We start from the raw sequence: 12812 nt of genomic DNA on the forward strand, positions 1-12812 counted from the left end.
TGAAGAACTAGGGGATTTGGTACACAGTAAAGGCATACGACACAGGGCAGCTGGAGCTCCACGGGAAGTCACACACAGTGACAGGATGAAGGGTCTGCTGCCAAATATCTGGGCAAGAACTTTGTGGACATAGCATATGATCAAGAGCAGGGCAGCCAGATTAACATAATAAGACTGGGATTAACACAATAAGACTCTTCTAATCTCTGTAAGTGGATTTAAAGATATTTCCATTGTGCTAGCCCTTGCGTTAGGCAGGAGTTCTAAAGCTGAGACATCTGTGAACCCCTGTGAAATGCATTCATAATTTTTCTAAGCATGAGCATTTTCTGGGGAGGAACGATTGGTTTATTAAAGAAATGGTGACCAAACAGTAAGGATCACTGTTCTGGGGTGGTGGGGAAAGGCTGGTGATCCCTACCTCCAGCGGCAGGTTCCACGCTATGTACACATGAGACTTGTAATCGTCCATCCAGACCTCAGCGACGCGGAGAGCATTCCTCTTGGTGTAGAAGCCGATGTTGCTATTATATGGCTTCTTCTTCCGCTCAATGTGGGCCACCCGTGAGCAAGGAAGGACCTCCATGCTGCCCCCACAGAGCCATACCTAGGGGTACAAAGATTTCATCAGCCTGAAAAAGAAATTCTCAGAGGCTATGCCCCCTCCCCAAGCCCAAAAGCAATGGTTCAGCTGACTTTGCATACATGTGAAATACATTTTAATATATAAAGCCAATGAGAGGTTGTGCACGGTGGTTCATGCCTGTAATCCCAGCACTCTGGGAGGCCGAGGTGGGCAGATCACTTGAGTTCAGGAGTTGGAGACCAGTCCGGCTAACATGGTGAAACCCTGTCTCTATTAAAGATAGAAAAATTAGCCAGGCATGATGGCATGCGCCTATAATCCCAGCTACTCGGGAGGTTGAGGCACAAGAATCACTTGAACCTGGGAGGTGGAGGTTGCAGTGAGCTGAGACCATGCCACTGCACTCCAGCCTGGTTGACAGAGCAAGAGTCTGTTTCTAAATACATAAATAAATAAATAAAGCAAGCCAATGAAAGTTCAAGGCTGGTTTGTTACTGCTGTGTGGTCTAACATAACCTGACTAAAACATATAAAAACGAGGCTTGTTAGAATTCTTATAGAAAAAACAGCTCAGGATATAAAATCCACCTCTAGGTACGAAAGGCCCATAAACCTAAGCTGGCCATGGCAGCACAACAGTTTTCTTAAGTTCTCAATAATGCACAATTGGCATTCCTGAAGGTTGCCTTTCCCACCTGGCTGAAGCTATGCCCTGCCAATGTAGAATGGAAAATTCATACTAAGAAACAGATCTTCTTTATTCATATCAGCACAAGCTGTGTATAATGATTTAGTTCTGTGGTGTGTTTTGTTTTGAGACAGGGTCTCTCTCTGTCACCCAGACTGGAGTGCAGTGGTGCGATCATAGCTCACTGTAACTTTGAACTCCTGGCTTCAAGTGATCCTCCTGCCTCAGCCTTCCAAGTAGCTGGGACTACAGGTATGTGCCTCCATGCCCAGTTAATTTTTAAATATTTTTTGTAGAGATGAAGTCTCGCTATGTTGCCCAGCTGGTCTCACACTCCTGGCCTCAAGCGATTCTTCCACCTAGGCCTCCCAAAGTGTTGGTATTACAAGCATGCGCCACTACGCCCAGCCTAGTTCTACACTGTTAATATGCTCTACTTTGGAGTCCTATGGGTACAGATGCCAAGCCTTCTGGAAGCATCCACTCCAATGCCATCATGAGCAGCTGTCGCTTGCTATTACTGAACTATTCAGAAGGAAGGCTGCAATGATGGCTGCCTTTGAGGGATGCAAAAGCCCAAGGATGTGGGACTTCTCATCCCTCTGCACGTGGATGGCAGGCACCTAGGCTGTAAGGCCCTGCTCCAAAAGGAAAGCTGGACCATCCAACACTTCTCTTGGTCCAGGTGGGAAAATAAAAAAATAAAAACCTTATTGTCAAGAAAAAATTAATTTATGGAAATGAAGTTCCCAGGACCAGTAGAAAAAAAGGAAAATGACAGAAAAGTTTCTGTGAGGGACCTGTGAGGCTGTTCTGCTGTGAAGACACTGTATGCTCTGCATAAGTGACAGTTTTGCAGGTGAGCTGACTCAGGTGGGCTTTCTCCAAGATGAGTCACTTCAAGCCATTCCACCTTTAGTCTCCCAGTAACTGCCACAGCAAGAATACTGGGACACTCTTGAGTGTCTGCATACCCCCTTCTTGACTTTTGTTGACTGAATTTGGTGGCAAAATTTGTTTGGGTGTGTATGATGTTTTGTTTCTATTTCCCAACTTTAGTTATACTACAGGGAAATGATACAGATAGAAAATTCTCCCATAAAGCAAGAATCCTCACTTTGCTTGCTTCTTCCAGGAGGAACTGTGGGCTAAGTGGTTAGCAGAGAATAGATGTTCTAGACTTCTTTGATCTGGGACTGGACAGCTAGATGCCCTAGCATGTTAGGTTAGACCCAGCTGCTGGCCACGGAAGGAAGTCAAGGAGGCCAAATGTTGGCAAAGGGCCTGAGAATAGAGACAAGAAATTGATGTCTTAGAGACTAAAACAAGGCAGCTGAATTTCAAGGGACGGACAATATATAAAGAATCAGGGTCTCACAGTGATGTTGCAAGACTCAGGGAATGATGTACCACATTCAAGGACTGGAAGAATTAACATTGTCAAGATGGTAATATACCCAAAATTGATCTAAAAATTCAACACAATCCCTATAAAAATCCCAGCTGGATTCCTTGAAGAAATTAACAAGCAGATCCTAAAGTTCATAAGGAAAAACAAGGGACCTCAAATAGCTAAAGTAACCTTGAAAAGAACAAACTGGGAGGACTTTACTCCCCAATTTCAAAATTTAATACAAAGCTACTATAGTCAAGACGGTGTGGTACTGGCATAAGGACAGACATACAGATCAATAGAATAGAACTGAGAGTCCAGAAATAAACTCTCACACTTATGGTCAACTAACTTTCAACAAGGGTGTCAAGACAATTCACTGGGATAAGGAATAATATCTTCAACAAATTGTGCTGGGACAACATGCAAAAGAATGGACATGGCTCCTACCTCACACCATATGAAAAATTAACTCAAAATGGATCAATGGCCTAAACTAAGAGCTAAAACTATAAAACTCTTAGAGTAAAAATTCATGACCTTCAATTAAGCAAATGTCCAACAATTGATTAATGCATAAACAAAATGTAACATATCCAAATGATGGAAAATTATTTGGGAAAAAAATGAAATGTTGATACATGCTACAATATGGGTAAACCTGGAAAGCATGCTAAGCAAAATAAGCAAGTCATAAAGGACTATATATTCTATGACTCCATTTATATGACATGTCTGGTAAATAAATTGATGCTTGCTTGGGAGGTGGTGGGCGGGGGGCTGGAGGAAGGTAGAGTGACTGCTAATGGGTTTGGGGTTTCTTTTTAGGGTGATCAAAACATTCTAATATTGATTGTGGTGAACTTTGCACAGCTCAAACATACTGAAAAAACCATTGAGTGGCACACTTCAAATGGACGAATTGTAAGGGTATGTGAATATATCTACAAAGCCGTTATAAAAATAGATAGATAGATAGATAGATAGATAGATAGATAGATAGATAGATAGATAGATAGATAGACAGACAGACAGATAAACAGAGAGATGGGGGAAAGTAGATGCAGGGGTGAATCTCAGTTTGGGGAGGCTCAGGAGGATGGATGGAAGCAAAGCAGAACTCTTCAAGGACTCATTACTTAGCAGGGATAACAGACACAGGTGCATAAGAGACCTTAGCAAAAGCCTGAAACCCCGTCATGAGAACGGAGGTGCCAAGTGGGAACAGAACCCTCAAGCCAGGCTGACTTGGCACCACATCCTCCAGAAACCATCCAGACCAAGGTCAGAATGGCTTTCATGCCTGAGTTGCAGCCAAACTGCCAAGAGGGTTCAAGTGGATGTAGCTGTTAGGAGTGGAGGTGAGAGGATGGAGGAGCCAGATGTAGGCTGTGTTAGCCCTGTGTTAGACACCAAGCCTTTTAAGCAAGGGGAGGGAGATGGTAAACAGATATGTGGCACGAAGCTCAGCACATCTGTCCCGCGTGGCAGAGACACGGGCTTCCTGTCCTGGGCTCTGTGCTGTGGATATCAGCCAGCACACTCAGTGGGCATTGACCTAGGGTCCCTCAGCTCTCCCTGTAAAGTCTGGGGAGGACTGAGGGGCTCCTGGGCTGGCAGATGTCTTGAAGGCATGCCTCACTGTGGGGTCTAGCAAGCTCAGGGTGAACTGCCAGGGTCAGTGCCTGCCCAGGAATCCTGCTGCTGGCCTGGATGCCCACAACATTGCCATTGCCGGGCATGCATTGTGGTCATTGTCCGGCCTGCCCCAGCCTACTGTGCACTTTAGCTCATCACCTCCAGTGACTCAGACTGGATTTAAAATCCTAAGCATGAACTGTCATTAGCAGCACCTCTTGGGTGAGACAGAAAACAAGGGCTCCTCTTGCTCACCTCTCCTCTGCTCTCCACTTTCACAGCTCCCTCCCCTTAGAGAGGCAAGTATACCCACTCTGCCTGCTCCAGACCCCAGGACTAGTCCAGTAATGACAGAAAACACCGAACACCAACTCCCTCATCAGTTCATCACAGATGAGGAAACTGAGGGTAAGAGAGGTGGGGTCAGTGATTTATAACCCCACAGTCAGTAAGGGGAGAAGTCGGAACCACACCCTCCACCACATGTGACAGCAGCAGGCACTGGCTTCTCCTGCCCAGGGAGAGCTGACCAACAGCCTGTAGACCCCTTGGCTCCTCCTCAGCCACAGCCCTGTCCCTCACTCCAGGTGCCTGGTTGGCGCCTCTGATCTGCATTGTAACCACAGTGATCAGGGGAAACAGTGAGGACAGAGCTGGGTGTATGCGTATATCCAGAGGAAGTGCCATGGATCTGGAGTGGCACCAATGATATCCCAGGGTAGGAGGTCAAAGCCTGCTGCTGCACAATGCCATGTGGCAGCATGGCTGTGCAAGGGACGCTGGAAGATGCCTGGGAGACAAGTGATTCTCTAGGCCCAAGGCTCTGCTCTATGTTGCTTGGCAGTGATCACTAGCGGAGCTCATGGGCTGGCTCTAAGTGACGATAAGCTGACATGAAGTCTGCCAGTGGTTAAGCAACCAGGCCTACATAGCAGAAGGAAAGAAATGCAAGAAAGTGGACTGAAGGCTTTGAGCCTTAGCAATACACCAACAGTCCAGCTAAGTCCCCTATGGAGGGGTATTGCTGGAAGGAGTGATATTCCACCTTGACCTCCGAGTCCACCCAAGAGGTCTGGAAGCAAAAGGGGTGCCCTCCCTCTAAAGGGAGTGATCCAGTTTATGTTTCTACCACACATAAGACCCAGCTATGAGTATCCCAAGTACAGCTGGTCCCAAGAAAGGGTCCTGTGGATCTGTTCTCTACATCAATGTTTACCAGCCCACATGGTGAGTTCCTAGGTGGGCTGAAGAAATGATACTGAAGGGAAATGCAGAGAAAGGTGGGAACCAGACCCTGATCGGCATGTCTCTGATGCCAAGGAGGAAGAGCAGAGGGAAGTGCCCAAATGGAAAGCACCCCAGGCTGTGGCTCCTCACACAGTGGAGGGAGGACTCCTTCCAGATGGGTTGGAATGGGTCAAGTGGAGGGCACGCTCCAAGCTCTGGGATCACTCCTGGCAGCAAAGAACCCACCGCAGGGTTCTTGGTGACCCCTTGCTAGGGAAGTGGGGAAGTGGCCATGCTTAAATGGATATGGGCCTCCAGGAGCTATGGTGACTCCAGAAACAGATGCTTATCTATTCATTTATTTGTTCATCAAAAAATGATCCATTCAGGGCCTACTGGGCAGGGCAGGGGGATGAAATGAGAGGTGCTAGCAGACAAGGTCCTTGCTGTCATGAAGTGGGTAATCTACAAGGGAAATGCATTAATCAAAGAATCACAGGCGGAAATGCACCATCACAAAGGGAGCTTTTCCTTGAGGGAAAACAACACAGGGCTAAAAATCTAGCATGTAACACGGGGATGCGGCCAGTGGGCTCAGAGAAAGTATCCCCCAGGAAAGGATCCTAAGGTGAAGTCTGAAGGGCTAGGCTGAGCTGAGTAGAGGAAGTGGGCAGCAGTCCCAAGCCCAGAGGCAGCCAGCACAGTTGCAATGACCTTGTGAAGGAGAGAGCAAGGTGTGCTGGACTGTACTCAAAGATGGCAGCAACAATTCCACCCACGCTCGTTGGCAATGTGACTTTTTTGCTCTTCCTATAAAAAGGCTGAACCTATTTCCCCTCCTCTTGAATCTGGGCTGACTTTATTATGACTTCCATTGATTAACAGAATGCAGATGTGACATCTCACACAACCCAAGACTAGGCCTTAGACACTTTGCGGCTTCCACCTTCTTCCTCTTGGAATTCTGTAATTCCAAGGCTGTAAGGAAGCTAAGGATAAAAGACAATGGAGCAATAGAGGTCCAGCTATTCCAGACATCATGGCTGAAGACCAAGGCATGAGAGTGAGGCCATGTGAGACTGGACACCCCCAAGACAACCCATCAGTGGGTTGTGTGCGTGCGTGCATGCCGTTGCGTGCGTGCGTGCGTGCCAGTGCGTGCATGAGCACAGCCAGCGCCATGTGGAGCAGAGGAACCACCTGGCTGACCCCAGTCCAAACTTCCAAACTTCAGAATCTTAATCAAATCAATTGTTATTGAGGCCACTAAATTTGGGCTTACACAGCAATAGATACACAGATACACAGAGGATATTCAAAGAGCTGAAAGAATAGCCATGTGGCTGGAACGCCAAAAATGGATTCATAAATAGGGATGGAACAGAGGAGAGAAGTGGAAAACATTGGAGAGGCAGGCAGGGTTCACACCAGGCAATGATCTGGAGGTCATGTTAAAAAGAAATTGATCTTTGTTGTAATGAGAAGCCACTGAAGGGTTTGGGTTTGAAAAGATCACTCTGGCTGAACTGTCGGGAAAAGACTGGCAGCATGAAGAGGGGAGATGGAGAAAACAAGAAGGCCTTGCTATTTTGCAGGGAAGAAGAGCTGACAGCTTTAGCGACAGCAACATAATAGAGATGTAGATAGATTTGAAGGTTTTTTTTTGTTTGTTTGTTTTTTAGACAGTCTTGCTCTGTCACCCAGGCTGGAGGGCAGTGGCATGATCTTGGCTCACTGCAACCTCCACCTCCCAGATTCAAACAATTTTCCTGCCTCAGCCTCCCAAGTAGTTGGGATGACAGGTGTGTGCCACCATGGCTGGCTAATTGTTGTATTTTTAGTAGAGATGGAGTTTTGTCATGTTGGCCAGACTGGTCTTGAACTCCTGACCTTAAGTGATCCACCTGCCTTAGCCTCCTGAAGTACTGGGATTACAGGTGTGAGCCACCGTGCCTGGCTGAGGGATTTTTAATAGGCAAAATCATCAACAATAGATTGGATACGGCTTGGAAGGAGAAGGAGGGTTATGAATGACTCCTAGCTTTCCTGCTTAGCCACTGGATATACTGAAGCTTCATTCACTGGGGCAAAAAGCCTGCCCTAACCTACCCAGGCCTCTGGAATATGGGAGGGATGAGGCAAAAGAAACCATCACAAGACTCTGGGGGCTGGGAAGTCTTACGCAGGACACATTGTTCTGCTTCCTGACAGTTGATGATTCTGGAAGAAGAGAGATGAATGTCAATGGGTGGGATTGATTTTCACCATTTTGGAGAGTCTTCAGTGGCACGTTGGTTTAATTACATCTTTTGATACATGTTTTATTCATACATTCAACTTCATCATTTAATAAATCCTTTCACTAGGCCCAGTGCAGTGGCATATGACTGGAATCCCAGCAATTTGGGAGGCTGAGGCAGGAGGCTTACTTGAGACCAGGAGTTCAAGACCAGCCTGGGCAACATGGCGAGACCCAGCCTCTACAAAAAACATTAAATAATTAGCCAGGTGTGGTGGCACAGGGTGGTGGTCTCATCTACTCAGGAGGCTGAGACAGGAGGATCACTTGAGCCCATGAATTCAAGGCTGCAGTGAGCTATGATGATGCCACTGCACTCCAGCCTGAGTGACAGAGCAAGACCCTGTCAATCCATCCATCCATCCATCCATCCATCCATCCATCCACCCACCCACCCACCCATCCACCCATCTACCCATCCATCCATAAAATGAAATAACATTACAAACACCTGGATCCCACCCCAGCCCTATAAATCACATTCCCCAGGGATGAAGTTGAGGCACCTGGGGATGTATGTAAAAAGGCCCCCCATGGGATTGAGATGTGTAGCCACATTTGGAAGCCACCAGCTTAGAAGGCTTCTAATATCGTTTCCAGGGTTGTGATCTGATGACTCAATTTTACAGAAGCTGAAAGAATTTAAGCAAGGGCTGTGCTCTGCCACAGCCGGGACAGCTGGATAGTAGCTTCAGGGACCCCAGGAAGAGCCACAGGCAACAAATGAGGATGCAGGGTGCCAGGTACTGTGCAGGCCACCTGCTCCCCTGGGCACCTGTCACTGAGGAGCCTAGGCAGCCAGGGAGGAAAGAGGAGGCCAAGCCATCAAAATCAACATGACTGGTTCATTTATATTCACTATTCTCATAGGCTATGGGCTCCAAACACTTCTGATGTTTAAAAATGTAAAGCATACCTTCTCCAATATATTTACTTTATTCATTTTTCAGTACATGCACATACTACTATGCTAATATACTTTACACATGAAAAATTTATAGATATATAGAAATCCAAAAATTAGAACATTAGAATATGAGAGCTAATATATTCCTCTTGTCCCTCTAATGGTCCACATCATCTTGTGTACCCCACTTTGGAATCCACTGCCCTAAGAGTAAGGGGGCTGCTCTTACCTCATGTCACAGAATTCTAATATTCAAGGTCTGGTCTTGTCCTATGACTTTTAGAGGCCAGGAGTTTCTCAAAAGCAGCAGGAAGTATCATTCAGGCATAAGTAGGTTTGCAGCCAAAATATTCTAGTGAGCGTTTTCAACCGTGTCATTAGATTGAGAACAGTGGGTGCCCTGATTATGTGAAAGCCACTTTTCCTGGGATCTTCAAGGCACTAACAGGGGGCAGCTCTCTCGAAAGAGCTTGCATGCTATTACAGCAGGTGGCCTGGAGCAGAAAGACAGTGAGTCCTCTCTCCCCACCACCCCTGCCACTCAAATTCAGCAAGGAAGCTGCTTATACCAGAAAGAAACCCAGGCACCATCCTCACCACTTCCTCCCTAGGCGCCAGCCAATCCATCACCAAGTCCTGCAGATGATGCCTCTTCACTATGGCTCAACTGCATCCACTTCCTTTCACATCCACTATGACCACCAGATCATCTTCTCCTCCCTCATCACCCTGGTGCAAGCTACGACCATCTCCCACCTGGACCACAGCCATCACTTCCAAATCCAACTCCACTCAGTCTGACCTCCACTCAGCAGCCAGGGTGGAACTGACCATTCCACGGCCCTGCAAACTTCGATGGCTCCCACCGACCACTCTGAAAATAAATCCTCAATCTTCATGTGGTCTTCAAAGTCTCCCCCTGCAGCCTCATCTCTGCAGCTCCCCCCAACCCCAAGATGTTTCTTTTTATCCTTCCCTGTGCCTCATTCCTACCCGGGACACTCCTCCCCCATCTGCCTAGTTAACTCCTAATCAAACTTTGGCCTTCAGCTCCATCAGTACTTACTTAAGGAAGTCCCAGATAAAAGCAGAGCTCCAGCATAGCGCTTATCACAGTTGTAATTTTATGAGCCTGCCAGCATACGGGCGTGCAAAAAAATTACTTTCTCCGTTCTTTACTAGGCTGTTAGCTCAATGAGGACAGAACTGTGTCATCCTGTGTCCCTACTGCCCAGCACTGTGCCTGGAACATAAGTAAGTACCCAATGAGTTCTGAGTTCTTAATCAATGAGTGAATGTGTGCTTACACTAATGAATGGAGAGGGGCTGGAGGGAGTAAGCAGGGAAATTGTCTGGAGAGCGGGCCGAGGAGGTGGGAAAACAGGAACAAATTAAAGAAAGGAAAAGAAAATAGACCAGAGGATACAATATGCCAGGCAGAGAAAGTTAAAGTACTTCAACCAAGGGCCCTTATAGAACTCAACACCAGCTAAATTTGAGTCTCTGCCCAACCTCTCTTCCCACAAACCCAGAACCACCCTGGTGCTTCTAAGAACGCTGTTCCCTGGCACCCCTTCTGTTGCAAATCCACCCTACAGTACGTCGACACCAGCCAGCCCAGCCTACCCTGGAATCAGTGGGGAGATGTTCTCTAGCACTAGCTGAGATAGACCCAGGAAAGATCAATCATTTTACTCTCTAGTGGGGAAAAGCTACTGGCTCCATTTCTCCCAGAAGCCAGGCACATGCATTCTCCCCCTGGAACTACTTTCTCATCTGTAAATGACAGAGGATGATCGCCGAGGTTTCTTTCAGCTCTGGCATCTCGAGAGACCATGGCCCAGTCTGCAGGACTATGGCCTCTGCTAACAGAAAACAGCAGACTGCAGAGACTGCCTACCCCAGTGTTGACTTTCTTGAGGAATCATCTGGAGACTGCCAGGAATTCCCCACCTAATGAATGTAGGAATGTTTTCTAGATCATGGAAGATAGACACTACCTGATCAGATCTGAACCACTGCTGGCCGTATTAATACTTCCTTTAATTTGTCCAAAACTCCTTTCTAGGTAGCAGAAAGAAGTTTTTTTGAATCTTTTCCTTTGATTCTTTTTTTTTTTTTTTTTTTAAGAGAGACAGGATCTCACTCTGTTTCCCAGGCTGGAGTACAGTGGCATGACTGTAGCTCATGGTAACCTCAAACTCCTGAACTCAAGCAATCCTCCTGCCCCAGCCTACCGAGAACCTGGAACCACAGCTGGACACTAATACGTCTAATTTTTAAATATTTTGTAGGCCGGGTGCGGGGGCTCACACCTGTCATCCCAGCAGCAACTTTGGGAGGCTGAGGTGGACAGATCACCTGAGGTCAGAAGTTTGAGACCAGTGAAATCCCTTCTCTACTAAAAATACAAAAAAGTAGCCGGGTGTGGTGGCAGGTGCCTGTAATCCCAGCTACTTGGGAGGCTGAGGCAGAGGAATCGCTTGAACCCAGGAGGTGGAGGTTGCAGGGAGCCGAGATTGCGCCACTGCACTCTAGTCTGGGCGACAGAGCAAGACTCCATCTCAAAATAACATAACATAACATAACGTAACGTAACGTAACGTAACGTAACGTAACGTAACATAACATAACCATAATATAACATAAAATAAAGTAAAAAATAAAACCCTCCCTGTGAAAGCCTGTGGTCTATTTTCAGAAGCTTTCTTCCTGAAAGCATATGCACATAGATACCTGAAGTTAACGGAGATTTCACCACCGTCTCTTACTGTAACAGTGAAACAGCAAGAAACTAACATAACTAGTCCATTTTTGTTTAAGAGAAATTTACCCATTCTTGCATGCAGGTTAGGATAATTTGAGAACACTGATGTAAAATGCAAAGCAGCAATCATATAGTTTTGAAACTAACTCTGGGATTACAGGGGAAGCAGGTACACCACTATGTTTTGTTAAAGATTTACAGGAGCACTGGGACCTAACCAAGGACGAAGAAGTTCCCAACCACTGGGGACTGTTGCTGGTGCCCAGATTATCTGCCGTCCTAGTTGCTTCTCGATCCCAGTTTCCCCATATCCCTCTCCCATAAAACCCTCCAGCCGCCTGGGCACGGTGTGCATGCCTGTAATCCCAGCACTTTGGGTCGCCGAGGCAGGCGGATCATGAGATCAGGAGATCGAGACCACCCTGGCTAACACGGTGAAACCCTGTCTCTACTAAAAATACAAAAAATTAGCCGGGGTGGTGGTGGGCGCCTGCAGTCCCAGCTACTGAGGCAGGAGAATGGTGTGAACCCAGGAGGGGGAGCTTGCAGTGAGCTGAGATCGTGCCATTGCACTCCAGCCTGGGCGACAGAGCGAGACTCCGTCTCAAACAAACAAACAAACAAACAAAACCCCAAAAAAACCCTCCAGCAAACTTGAAAAACTTAAGATGGTACTTCAGAAAACCAGTTCACTATTATCTTCTTGGTTTCCTAGCTCTCCAAATACACATGCCTTTCTTCCCATCAACCCTTGTCTCTCAAGTCTAGCTTTAGAGGAGTGAGCGGGTGAACTTGGGTTTGGTTACCTTAGGAAAGACAAAAACAGAATTTTCACAATGTTTTGTCATGTACGCTTGGAATACAGGAGAAAAAAGTTCATCCCTGTCTGAAGAGGCTACATAGCATACTTTCTAACTGTACATATGACATTCTGGAGAAGGTGAAACTATGGAGACAATGAAAAGATCAGTGGTTGCCAGGCGTTGGGGAGAGGGATGAATAGGCAGACAGAGAGGGATTTGGGCGTCAGTGAAACTACTCTGTATGACACTGTAATGGTGGATACACATAATTATATATTTGTCTAAACCCACAGAGTGTACAACACCAAGAGTGAACCCTACTGTAAACTGTGACTTTGGGTGATAATGTTATGTGAACGCAGGTTCATTGATTATAACAAATGCATCACTCTGATGGGGGATGTTGATAAAGGGGGAGGCTTTGCATGTGTTGAGGGGCAGAGTGTATACAGGAAATCTGTGTACCTTCTGCTCCATTTTCCTATGAACTCAATTTTTTTTATT

General features: G+C 46.6%; 1 protein-coding gene across 2 annotated transcripts in view; it reads right to left on the reverse strand.

Moving 5' to 3' along the window:
- GALNT17 (polypeptide N-acetylgalactosaminyltransferase 17) overlaps window positions 1-12812 on the reverse strand; it is a 594162-nt gene that overhangs the window by 49544 nt on the left and 531806 nt on the right. For both annotated transcript variants that reach the window (XM_008018296.3, XM_008018297.3), the window contains one exon: window positions 422-607. In XM_008018296.3, coding sequence (XP_008016487.1) covers window positions 422-607 — 186 coding nt within the window. The remainder of the gene's footprint in view (window positions 1-421; window positions 608-12812) is intronic.

This window comes from Chlorocebus sabaeus, chromosome 28 (genome assembly GCF_047675955.1).
Source record: "Chlorocebus sabaeus isolate Y175 chromosome 28, mChlSab1.0.hap1, whole genome shotgun sequence".
NCBI classification, from domain to species: domain Eukaryota; kingdom Metazoa; phylum Chordata; class Mammalia; order Primates; family Cercopithecidae; genus Chlorocebus; species Chlorocebus sabaeus.